General features: G+C 34.8%; 1 protein-coding gene and 1 non-coding gene across 4 annotated transcripts in view; one reads left to right on the top strand and one right to left on the bottom strand.

Annotated features, from left to right (window-relative positions):
• The window catches only part of LOC105486179 (phosphodiesterase 5A), a 134,133-nt gene that overhangs the window by 58,918 nt on the left and 47,535 nt on the right, over positions 1 to 27,680 (bottom strand). For all 3 annotated transcript variants that reach the window (XM_011748900.3, XM_011748902.3, XM_011748901.2), the window contains exons 4-9: positions 19,014 to 19,085; positions 17,325 to 17,414; positions 14,831 to 14,968; positions 12,330 to 12,397; positions 5,846 to 5,954; positions 4,745 to 4,832 (exon numbers count right to left, since the gene is read on the bottom strand). In XM_011748900.3, the coding sequence (XP_011747202.2) occupies positions 4,745 to 4,832; positions 5,846 to 5,954; positions 12,330 to 12,397; positions 14,831 to 14,968; positions 17,325 to 17,414; positions 19,014 to 19,085 (565 nt within the window). The remainder of the gene's footprint in view (positions 1 to 4,744; positions 4,833 to 5,845; positions 5,955 to 12,329; positions 12,398 to 14,830; positions 14,969 to 17,324; positions 17,415 to 19,013; positions 19,086 to 27,680) is intronic.
• On the top strand, positions 21,623 to 21,749 carry LOC112427502 (small nucleolar RNA SNORA11). The gene has a single exon (XR_003019093.1). It is a non-coding gene; the product is annotated as a small nucleolar RNA SNORA11 (small nucleolar RNA).

Genomic DNA, 27,680 nt, shown 5'->3' with positions numbered 1-27,680 from the left:
TATCTTTGCCTTTTTTCCCTGTATTAATACCTCATAAAAGATGGCGCTCTTCCTGCTGCTTCTTCACCCATTTTTCCCGCGCCCGTGAAAATTGCTACCTGACAGCGCAGGTGCAACATGACGTTCGACCAGAGAAACCAATACCTACTTGGTCACGCCCTCTGCGATGAGATCATCTCCACCTCTAGCCCAACCCCTTTCCCTCCAAGTGTATATAAGGCACTGCATTACCGCCATTAAAGAAGACTTGATCAGAGCACTGTCATGTCTCCATTTCTCGTATCTCTTGTTCCCCAAATTCCCACCCCCTCTTCCAGGGCCTGCTTCGACTATCCCGCGGGCCGGGAGAATGTTGTATAAAATGTGTCTTTACAAATGACGTATACTTCACAGGTTCCAGGAATTCCTTGGTGTTTCTGATCCACTAAAGACTACTTCTCTGTTTTCTAGTGCTACTAAAAAGTTTTCCTTATTTTTGTCTTTCTTCAGCCAATTATTAAAGCTGTCATCCTTACACTGATTTTTATTATATAGATCTTCACTTCTATAATTCTAAACTGTAATATCTTAATTCCATTTTTTTCTAATTTTCTTCCACCTATTACTGCCCTTATACCCTACAGTCTTATTTCCTTGCACTTATTATAACTAAGCATAATTTACAGTTCTCTGAGAAAAAATCTAGATACTTTAAGTAATACGAGCAATGTATACCATGGAAGACAATGTACAATTATAAACAAATGAACAGATAGTGATATTGCCAAGTGATAAAATTTAATATGAAAAGTAAAATGAAGTGTTAGTCAAACTTAAGCTGACATAACATTAGAATACTTATTTATGCCTTGGAATTCTACTGCAACATACAGAAGAGCAGCTCATCTCTCCACGCATTCACCTATTTAAAGGTCCAACCCTGAGTAATTCATTAAATAAAGCCAAAATAAATTAACAGAGTAAGCTAAGATGATGCAGCAGTGACAATCAATGATTCAAAAATTTATTGAGGCCTACTCAAAAAAATTCTGCAGGCATGCAGGTCTCCCAAATTTTATTGATAGAAAGGAACTAAAACGTGCCATTTGGAGCATCAGAATGATGTAGGTGTTTAGCCAGTTCAAATAGGCTAACAGAACAAGTTTGAAAGTGTAAGAGACTTAGAAAATTCATTGCGGAAGTAAAAAACAGAACGTTCTTACAGTGTACATGAGAAAGGATGAAGACAGTAACCAGCTTACAAATACATATTTATTTCTCATATTTCTCTGTCAAACAATGTGTGGTACAGCACTGTAATTTTTATTTTTATGCTTTTCTTTATTAATAAGGAGATGAAAAAGCAAGCTATTTAAAGTGGAGATGTTCTAAGCATCTGTTTTTGAAAAAAAAAAATTCAATGGGAATAGAACTAATTTCTGGAAAATTTATCCTGAAATTGATATGGAAAAAATAGGCATTAAAATGTCTGGTAAATATGATATGGGAAAAAGGCATATTTAGCATAATAAGTAGGGAAAATAATTAGTTAAAATAATTGAACGTTCAATGAGAAATACATTTCCTTAAAAGTATTGGAAGCAAAGTAGTGGAAACACTGTGTATTAGCCAGAGCACTAAGAAAACATTTGACAGGAAACAATACCTCAGGGAATAAATGTGATGGGACAGCAGGCCCCATAGTGGTCTAATGTCTATAATTCCATCTAAATGTCAGTAATGGAAAAAATGAGAGGAAGGAAGAAGATTACAAAAAACACATGTGTCCATCTGTCTTTCTGCATGTAACTCTATAGGGATTCTCTATTAGAATTACATAATAGTGGAATCTGGTCTATGACATGTAAGACAAATTATCCACAACCATGACATTTTCCATGCTGCAACTGTAGATACATAAGTATAGTCCAGAAATCAAATTCTTAGTTTTGTCACTCTTGTAAAGCAGCAGGGAACACTGGAAATTTTCCCCCTTATATTTGGGATCTACTTGAGAACCTCCCTTCACCCCACACAAAATCTGACTAGAGAAATCATTTCTTTTTCCTTTCTTTTTATTTACAAGGAATTTTTCTCTCCAAAATCAACATTTGCCTACTTTTGGCTCTGTCATCAAGTAGGGTGATACAAAATACACGCCAAGAGAAGTCTGATTGTGTCATTTTTTATTTTTTGCTTACTTGTCTGACACAGTGACAGGATCACCGAATGTGAATTTTGAACAGATCTGAAAAATTACTAAGTTCAACTCCACAGAGGTGAGTAATGTGCCCATAAGTGTGGTTGAAGATGAGTGGCGCTAACACAGTGCTGTGAGTCCGACCCCTAGTCCAGTGCTCTTTCCATGTTGCCTAACTCGCTCTCATTTACCTTCACATAAAGTGACAAAAGGGCCTGATGCGTAACTTCCTCCAGCCACTCCCCATTCCCAGTTATTACTCCAAAGAAATGCTGCTGGGGAAAAGTGAAGATGTGACTCGATGGAGCAAGCTGCCACTCTGCTTTCCTTCCTGTGACAACTTACTAGTAAATAATGCATTCCTTCTGGAATTTAATTTCACATTTTCAAAGGCCAAAGACAGCTTGTAGTAAATCTTCATACTTATAAAAAAGCATTTTAAACAGCATAACATTTATAATATAGTTTTCCCCTTGACCTCCCTACAAAATAATTTTTTTTTTTGAAGACAAATTTTTCACTTCATTTTGCTAGTGCCTGACTAAAACAATATAAATTAAACTTATAGGAGGCTTTTCCCAAGAATGAGGAATCTCTCAAACTTCACTTCATTACTGCCATTACACCTCTGCACCTTGCTCTTTTTTTTTTTTCTTTTTTAATTATTATTATTATTATACTTTAAGTTCTAGGGTACATGTGCATAACGTGCAGGTTTGTTACATATGTATACTTGTGCCATGTTGCTGTGCTGCACTCATCAACTCGTCAGCACCCAACAACTCGTCATTTACATCAGGTATAACTCCCAATCCAATCCCTCCCCCCTCCCCCCTCCCCATGATAGGCCCCACACACCGGGGCGAAATAAAATTTTATAACATTTACTTGGTATCACATTGTAAGGCGCCCTTGGCAGTTTTCTTTTATTGCTTATGTTAGAGATCTGATCAGTGACAATCTTTTAAAAAGATCTCACAGATTCATTAGCCTTCACTTTTTTCTCTGAGAACTGTAGAAAAGTTGACTCAACCGCCCAGCAGGGGGTTGGCATGCTGGTTTCTAAGCAGCTTTAATGTACAATTCACCAGGGTCAGGAGTGACCCTAGAGCTTAGGCACTAGATTAGCATACTGAAGACTGCTGGGGTGGAGTCACAGTAACTAAGTTGACAAGGCTGATTTATAAAACCAGAATAGTATCAATGTTCCAAAAGAAACAGATCTGTCCCATAAACAGAAGTACAAGCACCTGCAGCTCCAACCCATTGCTTCAAGTCCAGCTCATACAATAAGAAACAACTGTCAGGGCAACCAGTATATTTGAGAGGACATGAATAATGCATTCTCTTCCCATGAGCTAACCTACACTGGAAAAGAAAGTAATCAGTACAAGTTGGATTGCTGGGACTGGAATCAGAACAAGGGAAATCAGAGTCATAGAATGTTGAATTGTACTAAGCTGATGTATCCCTTTCACAATACGGATGCATTCTAGGCAGAGGGACTGGGAATAGGAAAGATATTACTGGCTATAACCTGATGCATCCATTGCACCTAGTGAAGGCTCACCATATGGTCAGAATACTCAGTGCACACTGATGCAACTCTCCACATACATCTCTGTGTTAGGGACAAATGTTACTTTACTCTTGCACAGAACTTGGACAGTCACTTTTAATATCTGTCTTTTCTTTTTCTAGTTTCATTACTGATACCTTCTGCCCCTTCTTTCTGACTAAAACTCTCATTCAATAAAATTATAGTCAAATCTTGCAAGTGGAAAAGTATTCATACTTTTAAAGTTATATTTATATATCTTAATGTTGGTCCATTAGAGTTTTAATTCTAAAGTTAACCTTTAAAAAGTTATCAAATTTTCTTTATTTCCAGGTTCCTAGGAGAATGTTAACAGTCCAGACCTTTTTTACTACATCTCAGAAACATCAATATGGATGACTGGCATATAAAATCCTACTTAACCTTTACATAACTGCAATACCAGGAAACAAATATGTCAATAAAAGGAAACATCATTCAATTTTTCTGAGAATGCATTCTTCCATCATTCCTGAAGTAGAGGTTTTTCTATAATCATATTAAGAACATAAGCTCCTGAGGGCAGGGATTTCTGCTTTGTTCATTGATTTATCCCAACTGCCAAGAACAGTGAAGTGCTCAATAAATATTTATTAAACGAATAAATAAATATAACCTATAATCTAAACTACATTCTTAAAAAAGTCAACATCCAGGAAATAAGACTCTAAAACAATACACATTATCACTTGATATCTCTTATGCAGTCTACTAAATTTCAATACATCATCAATCATTCTTAAACAAAAAATTCTGCTGAAATAGGATAATAATTATAAAAGTACACCATAGTTTATAAGATATTTAACAAATGTCTGTTTGTATTTATCAATTATTTTAATTATTCTATCATTCCAATTTTTATCTGTTTTTAAACATTTTATTCTTTACATTTGAAAGAAAGAAGTATAGCTGGGAATACATTTTTAAAAATAAGTTTAGAGTATAGGTTAAAGGAAAGGCTTTACCTATAACTTTATTCTTCTTTCCATTTTTTATAGGTGTACAAAGCAAACTTCTAATGCACTGCTGGCTTACATTTCCTGTATTTTCAGTCTAAACAAAAATAAAAAGAACAAAATAGCTAAAATGGTAAAGAGATTGATTTGTCCATTAGATGCTATAGAAACTATATGACACATTTGAAAGCACTATATATTCAACTTTTATATTAGCTAGAGAACATTGGAAAGCAGAAAATGTATAAATTATAATAAAGTTCACATAAATGCAATATAAAGCAATGTCTTTACTTTGTTAAAAATATCGGATTTTTTTTCACTTTAAACTTTCCAAGCAGCTTATAGTAATAATAAGTAAAATATAAAAATAAGTAAAAAAAAAAAAAAAAGAGAGAAGTAGAAGTACAGTATCTACTATACTAGTGTAGTAAATGCCCCTAATAATTTAACAAGAGGGGCAGAATCTAAATGCCACCTAAAATGCACCATGTTACAAACCTGTCCTTTAGTAATACCACTGTTGCTATTGCTATATTGCTAAAGTTCTAACAGTGTCTCCAAATAACAAAATCATCCAAATAACAAAATCAAGGCAGCTGCCTCAAAGTGCAATACTTTCCTGAAAAGTGAGAGAAAATACTATAATTCAAATTTTCCAGTGTCTGAGAACAAGATATTTGTAGCTTTGAGGTCAAGAAAAACAGACATCCATTTTCCCAGAGCTACTCACTATGACGGATTACCAATTGCATCAGTTCAAGCCACACGGAAACTAATTTTTGCAAATAAGACAAAAACTCTAGCAATATTTTCTAAGGAATGTCATTGACATTATGTAGGTAATAGCTAAATTACTTCAAAAACAGTATGGTTACTTATTCATAGATATTTAAAAAGGTGAAAAAAGTACAAAGAAAAATACCCAAGTACAGCTCTCAATAGATGTTATGATCTATTTTATTCTCCTTCCTCAGATGAGGGAAAGCACAGATCATTCCTAAACAATCAATTCTAGAGCCAGTCCTTCAGTTTAAGAATAATAACTGTAAATACAGATCTGATGGGAAAACAGCCTTCTAGCTTCAAGTCTAAAATTGGGTTACTTACTGTCCAGGGAAATCTTTTATCCTTACTGACATCTGGGATATTAAGTGGTTCCATAGTATTTTTGACATACTGAGCATACATGTAATTGATTTTGTTTGCATCATGTTCCCTGTGAAAATAACAGATATGAGTTCCCTCTGTGCAGTTAAAAAAAAGCATAGGCAAATAGTTAAATAAATGATTAAGGGAGAAAAACACCAGCCTTAAATTATAAGGCAAAATATATACTTACATGGAAAATGCAGCTTTAAATGTGTTTGACGATTCACAACTTTGTCAGTTACCATAATTTAAATGTTTTGGAAAAAAAAAAATCCCACAATTTTTCAACAAGTTTTATAAAGGTGAATGGCCTTATTCTCATTACAAATGGGCATGGTGAGTTTTGGTGTCATTTAATGTAAATTCATATGTCCCTTCATGTCTTATTTTCTCATCAGATTATAGAATGCCAAAGGTCTAGTGCTTGTTTTACTTCCTCATTATTTGGTTTATCTATCCATCCCAATAAAACAGTATTTTACATATGTTAAGACCAAGGGAAAAATCAAACAGCTTAGAAAAAATGTTTAAAGCTCTTCTCTCAAGTCTATTTTCTTTCTCCTTCTGTCTTTTTGTCGTGTCTTCTTTAACATCTTTCCCTTTGTTCAGTTTCCTCTCTACACAGTTTTTCTGCTTTGAGATGTTTTATGATACTTTTAAAATTAAAAATTTATCTTCCTCAAAAAATTTTATGAACTTACAATATTTTTACCACTTATGTTCCAGTCCCTTGCTTAACAGAGTGAACATGAAAGATTAATCTGATGCCAGAGGGTACAGTGTCAGTGCAAGGGAGGGAAAACAGAATGGAACGTGTTTTTTTCATCAGGAAACTCTGTATGTTCCCTTGTGGTGATGATGAATTCAGCAAAGCAGGTCAGGTTATGGAAATTTACTCCATCTATAAGGACCTGCTTATTTTAATTGTGATATCACTAAAGAAGTAGGAAAACCTAACAATAGTAGACATTTCAAGATAAAATATAGTTGGCCCTTGTACCCACAAGTCCACATCTTTGGATTCACCCAACTGCAGTATCGAAAATAAGTCAAAGAAAAAAAAAACATACATTTTAACAATAGTACAACATAACAATTCTTTAAATAGCATTTACATTGTATTAGGTATTGTAAGTAATATAGAGTGGATGTGCATAAGTTATAGGCAAATACTACATTATTTTATACAAGGGACTTTAGTGTCTGCAGATTTTGATATCCGCAGGGGTTCCTGGAACCAATTTCTCAAGGATACTGAGTGACAACGGCATACATCTCAGGAAAAATGTCCACTTGCTCTAAGTTTCCAAAGTTCCAATGTTTTGCCTATCTTCTGTCCCTCCCACCCAACCTGCCCCAGCTGCTTCTTGGGACAGTGGTTTCATATGGCGTCCTTCAGTGCTAGTGATTCCATGAAGATTCTCAAACTCTGTGGCCTTGTTCCTGGTCAAAATATTTCAGTCTTCCCTTTGTTGTACATTTTACTTTAAGTGTAATTTGGTCAAACCAAGTACTGACCACTTGTCTTGTATTATGTATACATGAAAAAGAATGAAAAGGAAATGACAGAAGAGTGACATAAGAGTAAATGAACTTTGAATATTTCTTGAGACTAGACTGAGAGTCTGCGAAGGCATGCCAGTTATCATATACATCAGATCTAATACACTCCTGAGGTCCTACTTCACACATATTATCTGGGTGAAACTCAAGAAACGGTTATATAAATGCAGGGTTTAGTTTAATAAAACAACATTTAAAACTATAAATATTTTATAAATAGCAGCAGCCTAGAGAGAAGAAAATAAGAAGCTATAGTGAAAAGAAGAAAAATGAAAAGGTGACCACCAGGAGAAGGAAGTACATTGGAGAAGTAAGTATCCTCGTAAAATCTATTTTAAAATGATAATTATCATATCAATAACCATTATTATTCTTATCATCATCATTATTATAAGAGTAGGAGCCAGAAAAAAATCCAAAATGGTTAAGCAATTTGTCAGAGATCAGAAATTCAGACTTACACTAGTTAATATACAGAAGGAGAAGTAGAAAAACTAGTTATAAATCAACAAATACCTGATACCTTATTTAACTCCCTGAAATTTTTAGGTTTTCCCGATGGTTACTTTAAGTGAAAACTGAGCATTAGATTTATTAAAGTTACATGATACCATGTTTCTTTCTTACTCTATAAGAAATGTTGATAAATTTTTAGTTCCTAAACTCAATAAATACAGATTGAATACCTTAACCATTAGAGGCACCCTTAACAGTATATGGGAGACAAACTTACACAGGTCAGTAACTGTCATAGGGGCTTACAATCTAGTAGAAGACTGAAACAGAATGAATAATGTGTTTAAATTACATGGACTATTTGGGTAGAGTCTAGTGCAGAGACTGCCAGTTGTCTTTTGGTAGTTCTCCTCCCCTTCTGTTTGTCTGGACATACATGGCCACCCAGAATAAAGACCACACTTCTCAGCCACCCTAGTGGCTTAGTATTGCCATCTGGCTAAGTTCTAGACAACAGGATGTAAGAGTAAATGTTTGTGATGGCTTCTAGTAATCTTCCTAAGAGACAGGTGATACCTGCTATCTGTCCCTTCTTTCCCTGTCCCCCAGCCTACTGTTTAACATGTGGATATAATGACTGGAGCTGCATCCTTGACCCTTAAGGAAAGGGCCATACCCTAGGGATGTAAGGTAGAAAGTCCAAAGGTGTCTTGGTCCCCAAGGCCTTTGTGGAGCAGAGCTATAGCACCAAGCCTGAGCTGGCTACCTCTGGGCTTTTACAGGAGACAGTAATAATACTGTGTTATTGTTTAAGCTATTTTTATTTTGGGTTTTCATGATCCACAGTCAAGCCTAATCCTAAGTGATACAGTGTAACAATGCAAGCACCACACATGTGGAGAAGATGGACAGGTAGCACCTAAATGGAGTGGAATAGGGAAGAAGTAGCATTAGAGAGATGAATTCACAGCTGGCTGAGACTTTTTAAAGGAGAAACATCAGGAATGAAAGGTAGAGTATTCCAGGCAGGAAAAAACAAAACAAAACAAAACAGTATAAAACACATTGCTGACATGGAAGAGTTCTATGTGTAATTGGGAAACACTAAATAGTTACAGATTGTCAAGAATAAAATGATGATTTCAGGCTGAAAATGTTAGGCTAGGACAGATAGTGAAAGATTTTGAAAGTGTAATACAAGGAATATGGATCTCATTCTTTTAATGATGGGAATATTATAGTGGCCTTTAGAATGTGCCTCAGAGCTCCAATTGCAGAAAGAGTAGCTAACCAATGTCTCACGTTGCTGTGCTCTGGAAGCCATCACCAAGTTTGCACTGAGGTCACCTCTACCAGGGCTGGTCCCAGAGAAAAAGACTGAGCACACTAGGGACACTAAAGTAGGCCTAATCCTGGGAGGTCCAGTATTCTTCTCACAGTAAATTTCAGCTAGAGGACTTCCCAGCAGCCTTGCCAAACCTTCCTTAGAACTGTTCAGCTGTCTAGGATACTTCTGTACAACTTTCCTTCCTTCTTTCTTCCTCTACTTAATTCTGGGTCAGACTTTCGTGTTGGTCTGATGGCTTTCCTGGCTTCTTCCCTCTGGTTCTCACAGGGTGTTTTCTCTAATAAATTTCTGCACATTTAATCTAATCTTGGCATCTGTTTCTTGGAAGACCTGGACTAACTCACACATTTAAGGCTTTTTGTACAATGTGTATCAATGAACCGTATATGAATGCATTGTTGGGATGACAGAATTAGGTACATGGAATTGGAAAAGATAAATTTCTGTGCTTTAGAATTAAATGGGAGTCACTGCAGGCTAATGTAAACCAAAGACCAAAAAAAAAAAAAAATCAAATAGACACGGAAATAATAGCTAACACTTACTAAGTACTTACTATATGCCAGAAATTTTCTGAAGCATTTTATATACATTATCTCATTTAATTCTTACTATAAACCTACTACCACTACAGATGAAGAAACTGAGCCTTTGAGAGATTAAATAATTTACATGAAGTCTCATAGCTAGTAAGCCCACTACGTGGTGAAACTTAAATACTTACATTTAAATACAATCAGTCTAACTTCTACATTCTTCTACGCTGTATCCACAATTTTTTAAAGTAGTAGTCTTTACTTACTTAATTACACTTATATTTTCTAATATGATAATCAATAACAAGTATAAACTAATAGGTATATTCCAAGAAAGTGACCTAAAAGGATTCATTCTATGTATTTGTCATTTTATGACACGAATGTGCATTTGTGAATGAACATGAAGTTAATTAGTATGGAATTATAGCACTAAAATACCTACTTCTCAAAATAAGAGCTAACATAAACTGCACAACATTATACTCATTTTTTTCCTTCTAATTGGTTGGCTCTTGAATTGAAGTACAAAAATTCTAAAACTTCCCACCATCTGGAAATGAGCCTCCCTTCGGAAATTCCTGGGCAACTTAACTCCCAAGAGCTTACTATGCTTTATCCCTCTTATGATATCCTTCTAATAATTATGTGTAATGTTCACCCTGAATATGTTGTTTTACATTTAACATTTCAAAACCATCTTCAGTATATTAATTTATGAAGTCATTAGTGGATTGGTTGGAAAAATCTTGAATGAGCTATGCTTTTTAATTGATAAATAACTTCCTAAAAAAAAATGATTTGCTTACTGCTAACATCAAATTGCCTAGCATTTCATCAAATGGAGAGATGGCAAAGTTTGGATTGGCAAAGTTTTTAATAATGAGAATCGAAGTCCTAAACTCTACTAATAATCAGTTTTAGAAACATAATAAAGAATCTGCTGGTGAAAAATAAGCATCAATATTAGTTTTGCCCTTTTTCAAAATGTTAACATTACTAAACACCATTTTAAATTCAGTTATTGCAAAATTAGGCCTGTTATCTAATTTTTATTAAAAAAAACTCAGAGGCCTTTTACTGTATCACTATAACAAAAGCTAACTTTAAATGTTTCATTAACGTAAGCTATTACTGTTGAAATGATTTTCATTATTGTAAAGTCAATTAATATATCAGGTAAAATGATCCATGTAAATTTGTCTCTTTTAAGGTAATCACACTGACCTATTTATCCTTTATAAGAAAAAATCTTTATTCTAAGATTGTCTTGGAATCATTAAATCAGTAAGTGGAAAGATACTTTCCATTTGCCTACAGAGAGGGAATGTGGTATTTAGAAACAAATATATATATACATGAAATCAATAAGTGGAAAGATACTTTCCATTTGCCTACAGAGAGGGAATGTGGTATTTAGAAACAAATATATATAGCGCAAGACATTTTTGTGTTTTTTTAAATGCATATTTACCAGTAGAGGTCACTATCACACCAATTCACTGGATTTGTCCAGCTACTGCTAAAAGAAATTACAGGGCCTGGCTGAATTTATACGAAAAAAATCAAAAGCCAATACCTAAAATACAATACAGAGGGATATGCTGCTCCACAAATATTAAAAGATCATGTAGATAATTAATCATTTTGAACTTTTAATATGATTATCATACTGATTTTCCTATTGTCCCATGGAGATAAAGGTAAATATATAAACATAGATATATATATTTCTATCTATATATAGTAACTCATTATTTATGCAAGCCAAAAAGTAAAATATTCAAATATTTACATGTGTCCTACCTAGAAACTTTCTAAAATCTTCTTTTCAAAAAGGAAAAAGGTATTACAGCATCATAAAATTAAAATACTATATATTAATGTGCACATTTTCATACGTTCCAAAAGGATTCAATACTAACTAAAACAATGTCAAATCTGCTAGGAAATGCAATGGCACAGGAGCTCAGGATAGAATAGGTGTGGAGACGGGATATAATCTTCAGTGCATGATCAGCAAAGCTAAGAAGGAAATAAAGGTCAGCTATTCAATTATGACCATGTGAACCCCAATTCCAGGACATCAGAAAACTCTCTGGTTAGAGAAACCATGTTTTATCTCCCTAGACTACCCACTTCATGCCCAAGTCAGCGGTAAAGGCTTAAGGTCAGGTCTACCTTCTGAGTCAAATGAATTCCCCATCTGCCTCCAAGTTACATTCTTGCCCTTTGCTAATTCCTAAAATCCTTTAATAGGAGAAAAGGCCCTTCCTTGTACCACATTGTCAAAATAATAGTCTAGTAATGAGTTTTGATTTAAATATAAATACTTAACAAAGTAACAACTTTAAGTTGCTGTGGTCAATAGTCTCTCCATCTTGATGGAGGAAGAGTTAGGACTGGAAATGTGAGAAAAGACAAGAGACAATAAAATAATCTGTAGCTTGTATTTCTTAAATCAAACTGGTCATAAAATAACTATTTAGCCAATATTACATACATGTGATAAAGACAAGTAGAGAATAAGTGCTTTTACCTTGTTAACATATCAGATGATTTTTCTAATTCCTCACACTCCATGTGAAACACACTAGAAAAAGAATCCTAAAAATAGACAACACAGACTGAGAAATAAGTTTGACAAGGTAATAAAAACTATCTAGATACAGACATACATGCTATGGAATTGACAAAAGATCCCAATACTTGTAATATATTTTTACTTATTCTTGGACAAAATAGACCCAAGTACTCATTTTATGACATCCTCAAAACTGCTTCCCATTTCGTTCATGTTAATTTCTGATTTTGTCTTGGAAGAATGATTATACAAGTACTATTTGTTTTTTCTAGGTACTGATGGATTTATTAGTTTCAAAATTTTTTATGCTTATTGAAAATTCTCAAGTTTTGGCTTTTAAGCTTTAAGTACATTGATTATTGTTAAATCCCAGGTAAAGAATCCCTTCTTAAAAAGATGTTTCATTCAGTAATACTTTATGTGATTATTAAAATAACTGTGAAAAATTTAACAACATAGAGAAATACTTCTGAAATTACATTAAAGGCGTGGTGGCTCATGCCTATAATCCCAACATTTTGGGAGGCCAAGGTGGGCATATCACATAAGGCCAGGAGTCTGAGACCAGACTGGCCAACATGGCAAAACCCCTACTCTACTAAAAATACAAAAATTAGCTGGCTGTGGTGGCATGCCTTTGTTATCCCAACTACTGGGGAGGCTGAGGCACATGAATTTCTTGAACCTGGGAGGCTGAGGGTGCAAGCTGCGATCGTGAGATCGTGCCACTGCACTCCAGCCTGAATGATACAGCGATACTCTGTCTTGAAAATAAGAAAGAAAAAAAATTTTTTTTAAATCACATTAAAAAGCAGAACAGCACATTACACCCATGCTCTATTTATATAGAATTGGAAGAAAGCAGAAAAAAAATGATAGTTTAATTTGAGGATAGAAGAAATCTGTACATTTTTTTCCTCCTCACCTTTGCTCACGCTGTTGACGTATTTTAAAACAACAAATAAATGTAATACAAACGAATATAAAGTCACCTAATTCCTTTTCTAAAACCTACAACTTAAGTGGTCAAAAAGTGAGTAAAATATCCTAATAATCATATTGTTGTGCTATACTTTCAAGTAGCACTGATCCAAATCAGTGTACTAACCATAACAGGTGTTAACTGGTAGAAGTATCCACTGAGGGTGAATTAAAGTGATATTTAAGTTGTCTAAAAAAAGTAGTGCTTCACATATAACTTTCAAAAATTAAATGCAAAAAGTGGGTCATAGAGCAAAAATTACAGGTTAAGTGACATACTGCATTAAGGAATTCTGACCTGAAATTTAAAATGATGTCTACTATATTATAATCACCTTTATATTAAAGATTTTATAACTGATTGAAAAATATGAAATAGTATCTATGAAAATACTGATTACCTTTTAGCCTAGTGAGTTCTCATTTGATATTAATGAGAATTTTGTATTAAACAATGCATTCATCTGACATATATACACATCCCAAATGATTGAGATGTTGGCTCATACGGTATAGTCCTTATATCTAAATCAACTAAAATTTCTTAATATAAATTAAATATTGAATATCTTTTATTTTTCTACTTCCCCCCAAAACGTAACTTCAGATATCATACGTAGATTATAACTAACCTATATAAGTGGTAGTCCACACTCTCTTTCCTATTAATCCACAAATGAACAGCCTATTCTTAGGGACTAAAGGAAAAAGAAAACAAATGACTACAGCAAAAAGAAATATCCCAGAAACAGTGATTCATAAGTTGAGAAGGGAGAGAAAGTGCATAAAGAAAAACTGCCTTAAGCCAGGGGCCCTGATTCCACTGGCAAACTCAAGACAGCCGGCCTGGTGTAATTAGCACTCTGTGACAACACTCTATCTTTTCCCAGACACCTGAAAATGTTTCTTCACATTACAAAATCAATGGACTGAAATCTACCAGTTAGAAGAGTTTAGTGGTTTTCCATTGTCGGTAAAAATATGGGACTTATGGGTACCATTAGTAATACTCCTACTGGGCTATGCCTTTTGGTTTCTATACAATTTCTGGCAAGAAGAAATTTTTATACCCAACCCATTCAGAATGAGGAGTCTGGTCTGCCTGTTCATAGCAACTAGGGCACCAGTATTCCTGACCGTGAAAAGTCAGCACACTGTAATGACAATATATTTCTCCACGAAGATAGTGTGGCCATTGATAGAAGCAGAAACACACATTCCCATGGTAATTATTTTCAGGAGGGTGGGATGGGGACATGAACAGAGGTAAAAAAGGGTGATGAGGCACCCTCCACCCTCCACCCCTACCTGTCTTCAACCAGAAGAGCTCATATCCTGATTGGTTTTATATACATACTCATATGCATTTGGGTTTGAGAGAGGGTTCTAAGACCAAAATGAGGTTTAAAAGCAGTGCTTACAGAAATATAAGTTTCTGTCTTTCTAAAAATAAAGAAGTCATACTCTGTACTCACGGAGCAATCTTCATCCACTATGAAAATGGTGCATTTCTGCACTTGCATAAAAGAGATAATAGTGGCAGCTATTTTCTTCAGAATTACTTCTAATGATTGTTGTTCTTCAAAAATTAAACTAGCAAGGTCAAGCAGCACCTAGACAAAAATATTAAGAGCTTATTATTTAGCAATTGTTTGTAATTATTAAAGCACAATTATTTATATGGGTTATAAATTGTTTAACCTAGCAGGTTATAATCAAGTCTGCATTCAAATATTAAATATGTCTCCACTTATTAACAAAATCCTCCATTGACTGTTAATATAGTTAATATAGTTGTTAAGATCACAGGCCCTGAAGCCAGAGTAATCAGTTTTTAATCCTGACTTCCTTTCCTGCTAGCTTTGAGACTGAGGGCAAATTTCTTGAACATGGGGATATTAATAACATTAAAATCACAGGGCTTTTAGGAGGATTAAGATAATATTTATAAAGTATTTTGAACACTATCTGGTACATAAAACACACTGTTAATGTTGTTCCAAACTTTTTAGATCAATATTTGTCAACATTATCAATATTTTTACAGAGTACAGTAAATATTACCCATCAAAGTAAACAAAGTCTTAAGAATTTCCTTTGTGTTTTTTTCTGGTAGATTTCTCTTTCTTCTGAACCTCATAAGTACTACCAAAAACTCAGTGGAGGTGATGCTAACCTAGCTGAGGTCTGAAAGATGAGTAAGAATTATTCAGGTGAAATAGGGAAGAGAAATATTTCAGGCAAAAATAATAGAATTGAGAGAAAGTAGCATACTGAAAGTTTTGATCAGGTTTTATAAGAGCATAGACTATAAAGAGAACTGGGAGATGAGATTGCAACATTAAGCAGAAAAAGAACCTGAAAAGCACTGTGTGTCTTTTGAAGCAGTTTAAACTGTGATGCGCTGCAGGAAAGATGTGGTGTGATCACATCTGTTTGTAAAAATAGGGACTGGATGAAACGATGGCAACAATAGAACAGGGAGAACACTGCAGTTAAAGGCAATGGAAGGTTGCATATCTTATTAACACAGATTCTAAACAGAGAAAATAGAGGGTAGAGAAGATGAATTATCAAAGAAATAATGAAAAAAGAATTACACAGAAGTAAACAGTTTGTTTAAACCTCCAAAGAGATGAACCAACATACAGATGCCAGCATGATGAATGAAAAAAGAATAATATTGTGAAATTAAGTTACAAAAGCAAATATAAATAATCTGAAAAGTTTATAGACACATAGACAAAACAGATATATATAATAATATAAAAATACAAAATATGTATTATATATTATGTTATATATTTATATTGTAGATAATAAATACAAAATAGTTATAAAAGAGCCAAGAATAAGGACAACATGGATGCTAGTTAGGAGACAAAGCACTACTTCTAAATTCTGAGAAATTGATTTTTCAATTTAGAATTTTATACCCAGCCAAAGTGGCAGGATGGTACAATACATATTTTCATACATGCAAGGACTCAGAAAGTTTACTTTACCAATACCCTTTCTTAAGTAGTTAATTGAGAATGTGCTGCAACAAAATAAGGAAGTGAGAAAGAAGTAGGGCATCTAAAAGATAGTGGAATCTTTCTAAGAAAGCAATGAAGAAAAGTTCTATGATGACACTAGTATAGCAGGCATAGGGCTAAATAGTTTAGCTTGGAAGAAGAAAGGTTGGAGAACCTCAGTTTGGACCTCTCCAAATAGAAGCAGAATGGGAATTCAACAGGATGCCTAATATAATGGACTTTGGGGAGGGGTGGAAACAAGAACATGAGGCTATACTAGAGCAAAGAGTTCAAGGAAAAAAATTCAGAAACATCAGGAAAAATGAAAAGTTCTATAACAAAGGTAATATGAACAACATTTACATAATTATAGTGCTTATAAATAGTTTCTTTAAAATTGCAACTTTAGAATCAACCTAGACAAAGCCCAGGAAAAGTTCATCACGGTTGTAGAACAGTATATATTACCAATGTGGACAATTGTAAAAGAAAAAGTCCAGATGGGAAAAGCAGGGCTAAGGAGTGGTAGTTGGGAAAACGAGATAAAGAGAACAGGGGATGCTAAGACACCCATCTTACAAAGTATGAAATCAAGAGTAATATCTATAGTTGATAGAGCAAGACCTAAAACCATTATTTAACAACACAAGTGCAACCCATACAGTGACTTAAAACAGTGATAGAATGATTCCAGTAAGATAAGGGTAATGGCAAGTAAGGTGTGGTGCAAGTCAAATAAATCCTCATCTCCCAAGTTAATGAACATTGTATAACAAGATAAACAACTAAGCCTGGAAAATAGGAAATAGAAATGACTACTAGAAAAAATAAAGTATTGAGAAACTGAATCTATACTATCTAAATTTTTAATAATCTGCATACATTACTTTGATAAAAATGTAACAATTTTTAAGAAGTATTTCTATATACTTTCTTTAGTAATCAGACTGACCTGATTTCTCTTGTTCTCCAGCAGTGAAGTCTCATAGAGCTGAGCATTATGAAGAACAATACCACAAAATGCCAAATAAGCAGCAAAGTCCTAAAAATCAGATAAGAGAATAGACAAATAAAAACTGTACATAAAACAGCCTAGTTATATTGCCTGAAATACAGGTCCCCAAATATTTACAGTTAGAAAGCCAAAAGAGTAGATGTTTGTTCTACATAAAATTAGGATGATATAAACCAAGTCTTAGCTAAAGGTGCTAAAATAGTCTCCTAAGGTATAAATTAGGTATAACTCAATAAGGAGAAAAAGGAGAGGAACTAAGATAAAGACCTCTTTATACCACTTGAAGTTACAATTTATTCTATGCAAAATTTGGTTTAGCCTCTCCATGATATTAAGACTTGGATCTACGCTGAAACTATTATATAAATAGCTTGTAACTCATTACTGCAGCAAACAACAGCTTATGTACTCATTAAAAGAATATCCACAATAAAAGCATAAAGTTAAATATTATATAAGGTTGCAAACATTACTTTAAATATGTCATTTTTAACATGGATCTATCATTGTTATACTATACTAGGGTAATATGTTTACAATTATATAAATTATTGATATAAATATTTAGACAGTATACCTTATCCACAATGTGATAGAGCCTTAAAAATTCAAATCAATTCAAGAGGGAGTTATATTAATGGATTATAAACATAATAATGGAATATAAAGCCAATCCAGGAACCATATTTTCACACCAAATATTCTCAAGTGCCATGAACAGAACAGGAGCCTAGATGTCTATTACTCTGATTTTTAAAAAGTATTTGCTATGTTCCAAAGCAATTATAACAAGGGGAGCAACACAGGTGCCAACATAACCTATAGCATAGAGATAAAAATAACTGTCTTGTTTGAATGTTTTCCAAATTCAAAAGCTCCTACTAATTTTCAGGGGAACACATAAACAGCAATGGGCTTGGGAATAGGAATAATTCAGTAGGCTATGATATACACATAATTACTTATTCAATAGGAGAAATAATGAAACCTACTCATAGAATGAATTTATCAACAGTCTTAAGGGCTTCTGTCCTTAAATGGAAAGCATGTCAATGAGGTGTGTGGAAGGTATTCCTTCAGAGTTGAACAAGAATAATAATAAAATAATGCTCACTGTTGCTCTCTCTGAAGCTAAATTTACATCATCTATCCTGAATTCACACCTTGGCGCCCCACTGTCTGTGTGCAAGGCTTATAAAACATTCAGAAATTTGCTACACCAGGAGGCAATTCCAATTTTTAGCCAATCAAAAGTGCTGAACTTGTAGCTGTGTTTTTATGGGGTTTTACTCAAGGTTGGATCCCTATAGCAGTGATGAAAGGTAAATGAGATAGTTAAAATGCCACAAGTCACCCTCTGTGTGGCCCCAACATGCCCAGTGCAGGCTTGGCAGCACAGCAAGGAGGGAATTTGGGGGTTTCTGCTGACTGAATAACACAAGTACTCAGATGTGAAATCATCGCTCTATTTAGCCTAAGATACACTTTTGAAACTTTCAGATCATTTTTAACTCTAATCTTTTTGTGTGACCAACAATTTCAGCAACAGCTAATCCTAGAGGTGTATATACTACAAAGAAAAAGCATCTTCCTAAATTGGCTCATGCTTGACACAAGTTTTGGTACCTTTTCATCTTTTTCAGTAAATGTCCCACCGTTTCCTGATTTCTTGTTGATGGCCTGGGCTACACCAACAACCTGGTATAAGGAGATAAAAGTGATAAATTTTTTATTGACTGAAATTACTGGTAAAAATTCACTAAAATGTATTTATAGAAGATATCCTGCATGTGCTATAAAATAACACTAGTCTACAAAACAAAAGCAAAACCCCTCATCAGCATTTGAGCAAGCTTTACATCATTTACCATATTCTTTCATCCTAATAAGAATTCGAACATTTTTAATTTATTAGGGCCCAAACTATGTTTGATTCTGTGATTTCACCCTGTATTTTGAATGAAATTATTTTAGCAATCACATTTTAAGTATATATTTTCCATAGTTTTAAAATATAAATAATAAATTTTGATTACAGTTCCAATAAAGTATATAAGAAAATGAACATTTTATATGGGTTTTAAATATAATGTTTCAAAATGGCTAAAATGCTCTTTTACTAAAAATGAAACAGGACCTACTGGCCAATCATGGAAAGAATGCAGGAGGATCATTAGGGCAAAAATAATTCTTAATGTAAGGATGTAGTCCAACTTTTGAAATTTCTGCCCTTGAAAATTATTTTACCTTTAACAGACTTATTTTTGGGAAAGAGGGTACTGAAAAATCAAAACAGGAATTAACATGCTGAGGCTTATTTCAAATAGATGAGAAGGCATTTGGAAGTTACTTACCTTTTAGTTCCACCTTCATTTTGAGTTATTACCTTAGTCTTATAAAGACCTTCAACTTACTCTTCTCTCCACTTTATTACTTTTAAATTCTACTCTTTCCTTTCTTCTGCTATTTAGTATCAGTGGAATAAGCTATTATCCTCTAACTGGCTATACTTCAGAAATATGTATCTTTAGTTCTATGTGGATGGTTCACTTTGTTTTCTCAGCACACTATAGTATCTTAGCTTTAAGAAAAAGATATAAAATCCTCCTCTAGGATAGCAGAATAAGAAAGGGGAAATACCTTATTGTCTTATGTAGTTTTCTAGTCTTCTTAACATTTTTCTCTTTTTTTTTTTGCCCATATGGTAAAGGGATATTAACTGTTTTTAAAAGCAGAATTATGCAATTATCCTATACCTTTTTATTTCCTTTAGAGCAACTCTCTCTTATTTTTACATACTCTTTAGCTCTTGAAAACAGCAGCAGATTTCCAGATGTTCTAACTTCACTGACTAAATTTCTAGTAAAATTCCTCTAAGGTCAAAAATGTCTGGATTGTAGTTAGGAATGTTCACTGGAACTATAATCAGAGCCACTTGAAGTTCACTGGGGTCTAATATAGAGTAGTATAATTCAGTTATTTTAAATGCTCAGATATTCATTCATCCACTCAACAAATACTGAAGTGCCTATTATGTACCAAAAAGTAATAAAAAACTGGGGAAGTGATTACTCTGAAGGAGCTCAGAATCAAGAATGAGTGATACATAAACATAGACCTATAGCGTAGTAGGATGGTGGGATCCGTTTCATGAAACAGTGTCCGTGGATCGCTAGGAGCACTGAAGGGGCACTTAATGTGTGTAAAAGAGAAGGAGTCTCAGAAATGACATTTAATTTTTTTTCCTCTAATAAATAGTTTTACAAAGGAAAGACATAAACTTTAAATCTGTGTTTTAAGAAAGATGAGTTTCAAACAGATATAGAAAGTATTATGCAAAGTTTCTGATAAATATGTAGTACAAAAAGTATATATTGATATGCTATCTGTACCTGGAACTGTATAAAGCAATGTACTAAGCAAGAAAATAGAGAGAAAGCTCCTGCTCACTCAAAAATATAAAAAGACAAAAAATCAGCTGCTTATTAAATGATTACTAATCAAACTATATTAACACTTTAGTCCGTCATCATATCAACATAAATTTACAGTGAGATGATTCCTTTCAGTCTTTTTTTTTTCTTTTTGAGACAGGGTCTTGCTCTGTTGCCCAGGCTGGAGTGTTGTGGCACAATCACAGCTCACTGCAGCCTTGATCTTCCAGGCTGAGGCTACTCTCCCACCTCAACTTCCAAGCAGTGGGACTACATGGAAAGCATGTGCGTGCCTGGTTAAATTTTTAACATTTTTTTGTAGAGACGAGGTTTCAGTATGCTCAGGCTGGTCCCAAACTCCTGCGCTTAAGCAATTCTTCCGCTTTGGCCTCCCAAAGTGCTGGGATTACAAACATACAGTAAGATAGAAGAAATAAATTCAATGATTTATAGCATAGGAGGGTGACTATACTTAACAAAAATGTTGTATTGGGGTGACAGACACTAGAAATACCCTCATTTGATCACTATGCATTATATACATGTACCAAAGTTTCACATATACCCTGTAAATTTGTACTAATAAATAAATAAGTAATAAATATTAAGAAAAACAAACCAAGTTCTGTCAAAAGACTATTAGCCCAGGAAAATATAGTTGGTCCTTTGTATTCAACAGTGATAGGAAATATTTGACAAAAAAATTTTACAACCCACAGCAATAAAAATAACATCAAATAAATATAGTAGGACAATTATATACAGAGCACTCACATTATATTAGGTAGTATAAGTAATCTAGGGGTTTGCTCAGAGCAGGGGGCTGAAGAATGGCTCCTCTGTTTACAACACATGGAACAGGCATCTGGGGTCACTGTGACAAGGGGCACAAAACTTGTGGCTCCCTAAGAACAAATGTCCTACATGTGTAACAAAAAAAGTAACCCAGAGATGATTTACAGTGTATGAGAGGATGTGCGTAGGTTTTATGCAAATATTATGTCATTTTATATAAGGGACTTGGGCATCCACAGATTTCGGTATGAGGGGATGGAGTGGAGTCCTCAAATCAATCCCACTTTGTATACTGAGGGACAACTGTGTATCTAATATATATATGTGCCTCCATCCCCAGAAGGGTGACATTTGAAAAACGACACTAATAAAAACAGATGAAAAATAGAATAAAAGGCATAGTGTTTGTCCAGGGTTGCATACACAGTAAAAGACAAATGACAGTTTAATTCTCTGACTTTAAGGATCCTGAGCAAAACTAGCACCCTCTGCCCTCATGTTCATATAAAGTCAGTCCTTCTTTCTGCTGTCATCCATTGCTTCTTTAAACAAATTAGATCATTGTCTTTAAATCAAGTAACTGCTAACTATAGGCTTTGAAATGTCCATTTTTAATGACAGCTTTTATTCTAAGTATATGTCAGACTCCATATGAGCGGCAGCACTCCTAAAAGCATTAGCTTCCATATCAGAATGTCCATTCATTTTTGCCTACCTGCTGGCTAACTACTCTCAGATACAGGTACTGCATGCTATTTTTGTAAAAGCGCAAAAAAGTCTTTCTGTTTTCTATTTTACTGGCACGATGCACAGCACAAATGGATGTTATGTCCTCAAAGGGTTGAGTGTTCTTTTAGGAATGCAAAGGCCAAGACTTGACTCTCACTGGGTGAGCAGTGTGGAATGTGACAGCTGGTTGCTTCAGGGCAACTGATCATTGCCACAGTGAGCAATTTCTTCTTCAATAAGCAGCTGCCCCAGACATTTTCTGAGGCCGTACATCAATCCCAATACATTTCCCCATCCCCAGTTCAGGGGATGCTCAGCATGGAAACTAAAAGCAAAGGAGGAAAGGACAGACTACAAATCATAGCTATCCCTCTCTCTCAGCCTCAGAAGATCTCCATTGCAATTGCAGAACTCAAGACAGTCTAATCTGAGCCAAATACAAACTTTACTAAGAAAACTAGAACTTAACAATATATAGAGGAGTTAGGGGAGAATTTTCCCTAGTGCTCTTTTCAAACTTTTCTTTGACTCATTTATCCATTCTGCCATAAATACTTTATTCAATAACTACTAAGTGCCTTTATGTACCAGTAGTGAAGAAAACAGATGAAAATCCCTGTCCTCATGGAGGTGACATTCTAATCAGTGTTAGGCTTGGGAATCCCACCCCCATACCCTCTCCTCACCTGCTTTACAGATGAGAAAACTGAGAGTGAGAGAGTTGACACAAGAGATCCAGGCTTTCTGACTTCTCTTCTGAATCCTAAGGAATCATCAAGTTACGGTAATATTCCACGCGGTAGGCAAAATAATGGCCCCCAAAGATGTCCTTGTCCTAATCTCTGGAACCTATGAATATGTGACCCTTAAATGACAAACGGGGCTTTTGACATGTGATAAAGTTAAAGATCTGGAGATGGGGAGATCCTGAATTATCTAGGTGGGCCCAATGTAATCACAAGGTCCTTGTAACGAAAAATGGAATGCAGGAGAGGCAGAGTCAAGGAAACATTTGACGATGCTATTCTGCAGGTTTTGAAGACAGAGGAAGGGGCCATGAGCAAGGGGTACAGGCAGCCTATGGAAGCTAGAAGGGGCAAGAGAACAGGTCCGTTTCTAGAGACTCCACACAGAACACACCCCTATAGATGCCCTGATTTTAGCCCACTGAGAATTATTTAGACTCTGAAGTCCAAAGCTTCAAATAAAATATGTGTGCTATTTTAAGTCACTAAATTCCCGGTAGTTTTTTTACAGCAGCATTAAGAAACCAATACATTCCATCCAATTATGATTCCTATATTCTTGCATTCTTTTTCTTCTTCTCCACACCTCATTTTATCTCTTCTGTTTCACTATGTAAATCCTCACTGTCTTTGAAGAACGTGACATCTCATTCCTAATCATCTTCCTGCCTTCAGTCTATCTTTGACACTTCAGCCAAATTTATATTCTTGGGGCACTGTTGTGCATACACAGATCACCTCATTTCTCAAAAATTTTAATGGTTTCACCCATCTACAGAATAAAAATTAAAGACTCTAACTAACATTCCACACCCTCAACTTAACTAGATCACTTACATGGGTCTTTGGATTAGAATACTGCCATGTCATTTGTTCACATAATTCCTTGAAATATCACCTTCCACCTTCTCTACTGAGGCCAAATCTCCAAAAAATCTTCCCTTCAAACCTACCCCTCGAAACTCTGTGTGGCAGTTGTATATGCCCTACACCAGACAGGGTATTCCTTTTTAACCTTTTAACCTCATTTTTTTTACTCATATCCTAGCCCTGCAAGTAGATTATTTTCTAAGGACATGATTTATATTTTATGCTTTATGCTACTAACAACATTTTGCATTGTTTTACATGTACTCAAAGGTTGAATAGTATTTGCTGTTGATGATAATGGGAGAAATGCCAGCAAGAATAAAAATTTTTAGGGTGATGTACTAATTGAACAATGCACATTCAAATAATAATTAATTATGTCTTCCCATTTTTGGCTCTAGCCTTTGCTTAAGATTAAGAAATCCATCCATATCTGAGAACTTTGTGTGGCAGTAAAAACTTTATGTTCTTAATAAGCCATTAATTGTGGAGTTGAAACTTATAGCCTAAGGTAACACTGGAAGATAAAAGAAAGGAAAGCTTGAGATTATTTAATTTTTAATTTAAAAAGTATAGAAAAATCACAAAGAATGAGATAGTAAGCATCCATGCCTTTGCCATCTAGAACAGTGGTAGTGTGAGACTTGTTAAAACACAGTTTCATGGGTCTACCCCCCAAATTTCAGATTTTGTAGATCTAGATTGGGGCCTGTATTTCTAAAAGTTCTTAGATGATTACAAATGCTGCTGGTCCAGGGACAAAAGACACGTTGAGAACTACTAATATAGAATTACTAAATGTTAATATTTGGTGATGTTTCCTTTATTAATACTATTAAATTAAGATAAAATTAAATTGGACTTCCTCTTTCCAGTCTCATTCTTCTTCCTCCTGTTCTTCCTACCATAGTCAACCTTCTTCATCATACTGTTAAAAAATATATAAATCTATACACAAAACATAGTACTTTTATCTTTCAAAAAGGTTTCTTAAATGAAATAATACATACAAAACATTTTGCAACTTCCAATTGTATTCACTGTTGTTTTTTAAGGTCAATTCATATAGATCTGGTTCATTCATTTTACATACAATATTGCATTCCATATCAAACTGTATTCATTTGATCTCCAAAGAATGGATGTCTGAGTTGTTTGCAACTTTTTACTACTATAATCTTTGAGAAACACCTTTGTATATTCTTCTTGTACACATGTGCAGCAACTTCTCTGGTTAAATCTTCAAAAAGATTATACAAAAATTTATACCTTTACTAGCAAGGCATAAGAATCTCCATTAACCTCACATCCTTACCAGCGTCTGGTGTTATCAGACTTTTTCAATGTTTGTCAATCTGATGGGTAGAAAACTGTATATCACTGTTGCTTTAATTTGTATTTTCCTGATTACTATAGAGAATGAACATCTTTTTTTATTGTTATTGGCTAACCTGGTATCCTCTTCTGTGTTGCCTATATGTACATTAGCCAATTTTGACCATTTTAGTTATGGTTTTAGGATGGGCTATTATTAATGGATTTTAGAATCAAAGTTAGATATTTCTTTAAGTGACTGGTAAGATTGATTTTATCCTTCTGTATATACAGGCTATTTATCTTTATACTTACTTTATATCTCAAGGGAATGTTTACAGATATTCCATGGTTAGGGGATGAGACAAGGATAAACAGAAGAGAATGATGCTTTTAGTTTACTCTCACAGCCTTTATGGCTACGAATGGGCAGCCAAGTAAGTTGGAGAGAAGCGTCTAAGGAATTGAAAGATATAAAAAAGCAATGCCCTGAAGATAACTGGCATCAGAAATAACATGATCAATGCCATTCTTTCTAATACAGTTAAGAAATCTCTTCCTCACTAAAACCAGAAAAATTCAAATGCTAAAGAGTTTGCCATTAAAAAAAGGAGAAGGGAGGGCTTGCCATGTAATAGGCACTTTGTAACTGTTCATTCATTTAATCCTTGGCATAATCCTTTAATTATCATTCCCATTTTATCACAGAGCAATCCGATGTTCAGAAAACTTATATAACTAGTTCAGGAATATGAAGACCCAGACACTCTCCAGACTTGATTCCAAGGGCTACAATTCTTTCTACTACTCCCCACAGGAAAAAGTGAAATCAGCTCTAGTATAAAATATAGGCCTTTTTTTTTTTTTTTTGAGACAGAGTCTTGTTCTGTCGCCCAGGCTGGAGTGTAATGGCGCACTCTTGGCTCACCACAACCTCTGCCTCCCGGGTTCAAGCAATTCTCCTGCCTCAGCCTCCTGAGTAGCTGGGATTACATGCGCCCACCACCATGCTTGGCTAATTTTTGTATTTTGAGTAGAGACGGGGTTTCACCACGTTGGTCAGGTTGGTCTCAAACTCCTGACCTTGTGATCTGCCCACCTAGGCCTCCCAAAGTGCTGGGATTACAGGTGTGGGCCACCGCGCCCAGCCAAATTATAGGCTTTTATGAACTATTCTTTTATACTCAAGGAATCATGGAGACCAAGGGTCCTCCAGTACACACCAACGCTTAGTCTTTAGATCTCATAAGTATGCTTATCTTCTTAATGCACATTTTCATCAAAGGGAATGGAACAACTTCAAAATTATAACTCTAAGAAACAAAGACAATCCAACGTGGCTGCTAAAAGTTGTTTTCTTGGACTTAGATTATAAGTCTCGTAACAAGTTTTCACAGCCAAGAACCACTTATGCAACATTAAAAAGAAAAAAATTCTATGTATCAAGGAAAAGTGAATAATAATGCAGTATCAAAAATAAGTAGATTCTTCAAGAAAAAGCAAAACTAATTTGTGGTGATAGATATAAGAACAGTGCTGCCCATGGGTGGTGAGGATTGATTAGGGAATTAGTTATACAGATATATGCACATTTTTCAAAACTCATCAAATTGTACATTAAGATCTCTGTGTTTCATTATACATGAGTTTTAAAGCATTTTAAAAGCAAATGAATATGTAATTGCTGAAGGTATGTGAAAGTCGCCCATGTGCCAAGTTCCCAGCTGTCTAGGTAATGTTGAAGCAGGCTGAAGTCCTGGTCATTTGTTCTGTGCTATTAGGCAGGATGGTCACTCCCCAGATGGGGCCAGGGCAAATCCAGTCTCTGGGGGTCAGTAGCTGTCCTGTCCCAGGAACATCCTGTGGGAATAGAGTCAACCTGAGACTGGGGTTCTTCCCCATGAGGAAATGCTTGGCATAATTGTTGATCCCAGTGTTTATTCTCATCTCTTTGAACAATTAAAAAAAAAAAAATTACCCTCCTGCCAAATAGTAAACTCTCTGCCACACTAGCTTTTAAGTAATGAGGTAAAGCTCTTAAACCTAGAACTAAAGGGACTTTTTGCCTTATTAGATCTTTCTGTCCCTTGATATACAGAGATTCTGTCTGGAGACTGAACAGCACATAGCCATTGTGAGCAAAGTCTCCATATAAGCCCTTTAAAAACTGCCAGAGACACAAAGGTTACATAGCAGAAAAGAGCCTGCTGTCTTTCCCATGGCAGGGTACATTTAGTGTTTACTGTTGTTGTTTAACTTTCCATTCCTCCATTTGTCTGGCTTTGCAACATTCTCAGAAGGAGGAAATGGACATTTTCTGACCCCCTCGAAGTGAGAGCTCTGCAGTAGGCACTGCCACGTTCCTCATCTCACTAGGAATTCAAAACCACCCTGTGTGTTTGCAC

This window comes from Macaca nemestrina, chromosome 3 (genome assembly GCF_043159975.1).
Source record: "Macaca nemestrina isolate mMacNem1 chromosome 3, mMacNem.hap1, whole genome shotgun sequence".
NCBI lineage: Eukaryota > Metazoa > Chordata > Mammalia > Primates > Cercopithecidae > Macaca > Macaca nemestrina.
Note: the sequence above shows the minus strand (reverse complement) of the source record. Positions and strands in the feature narration are given on the sequence as shown.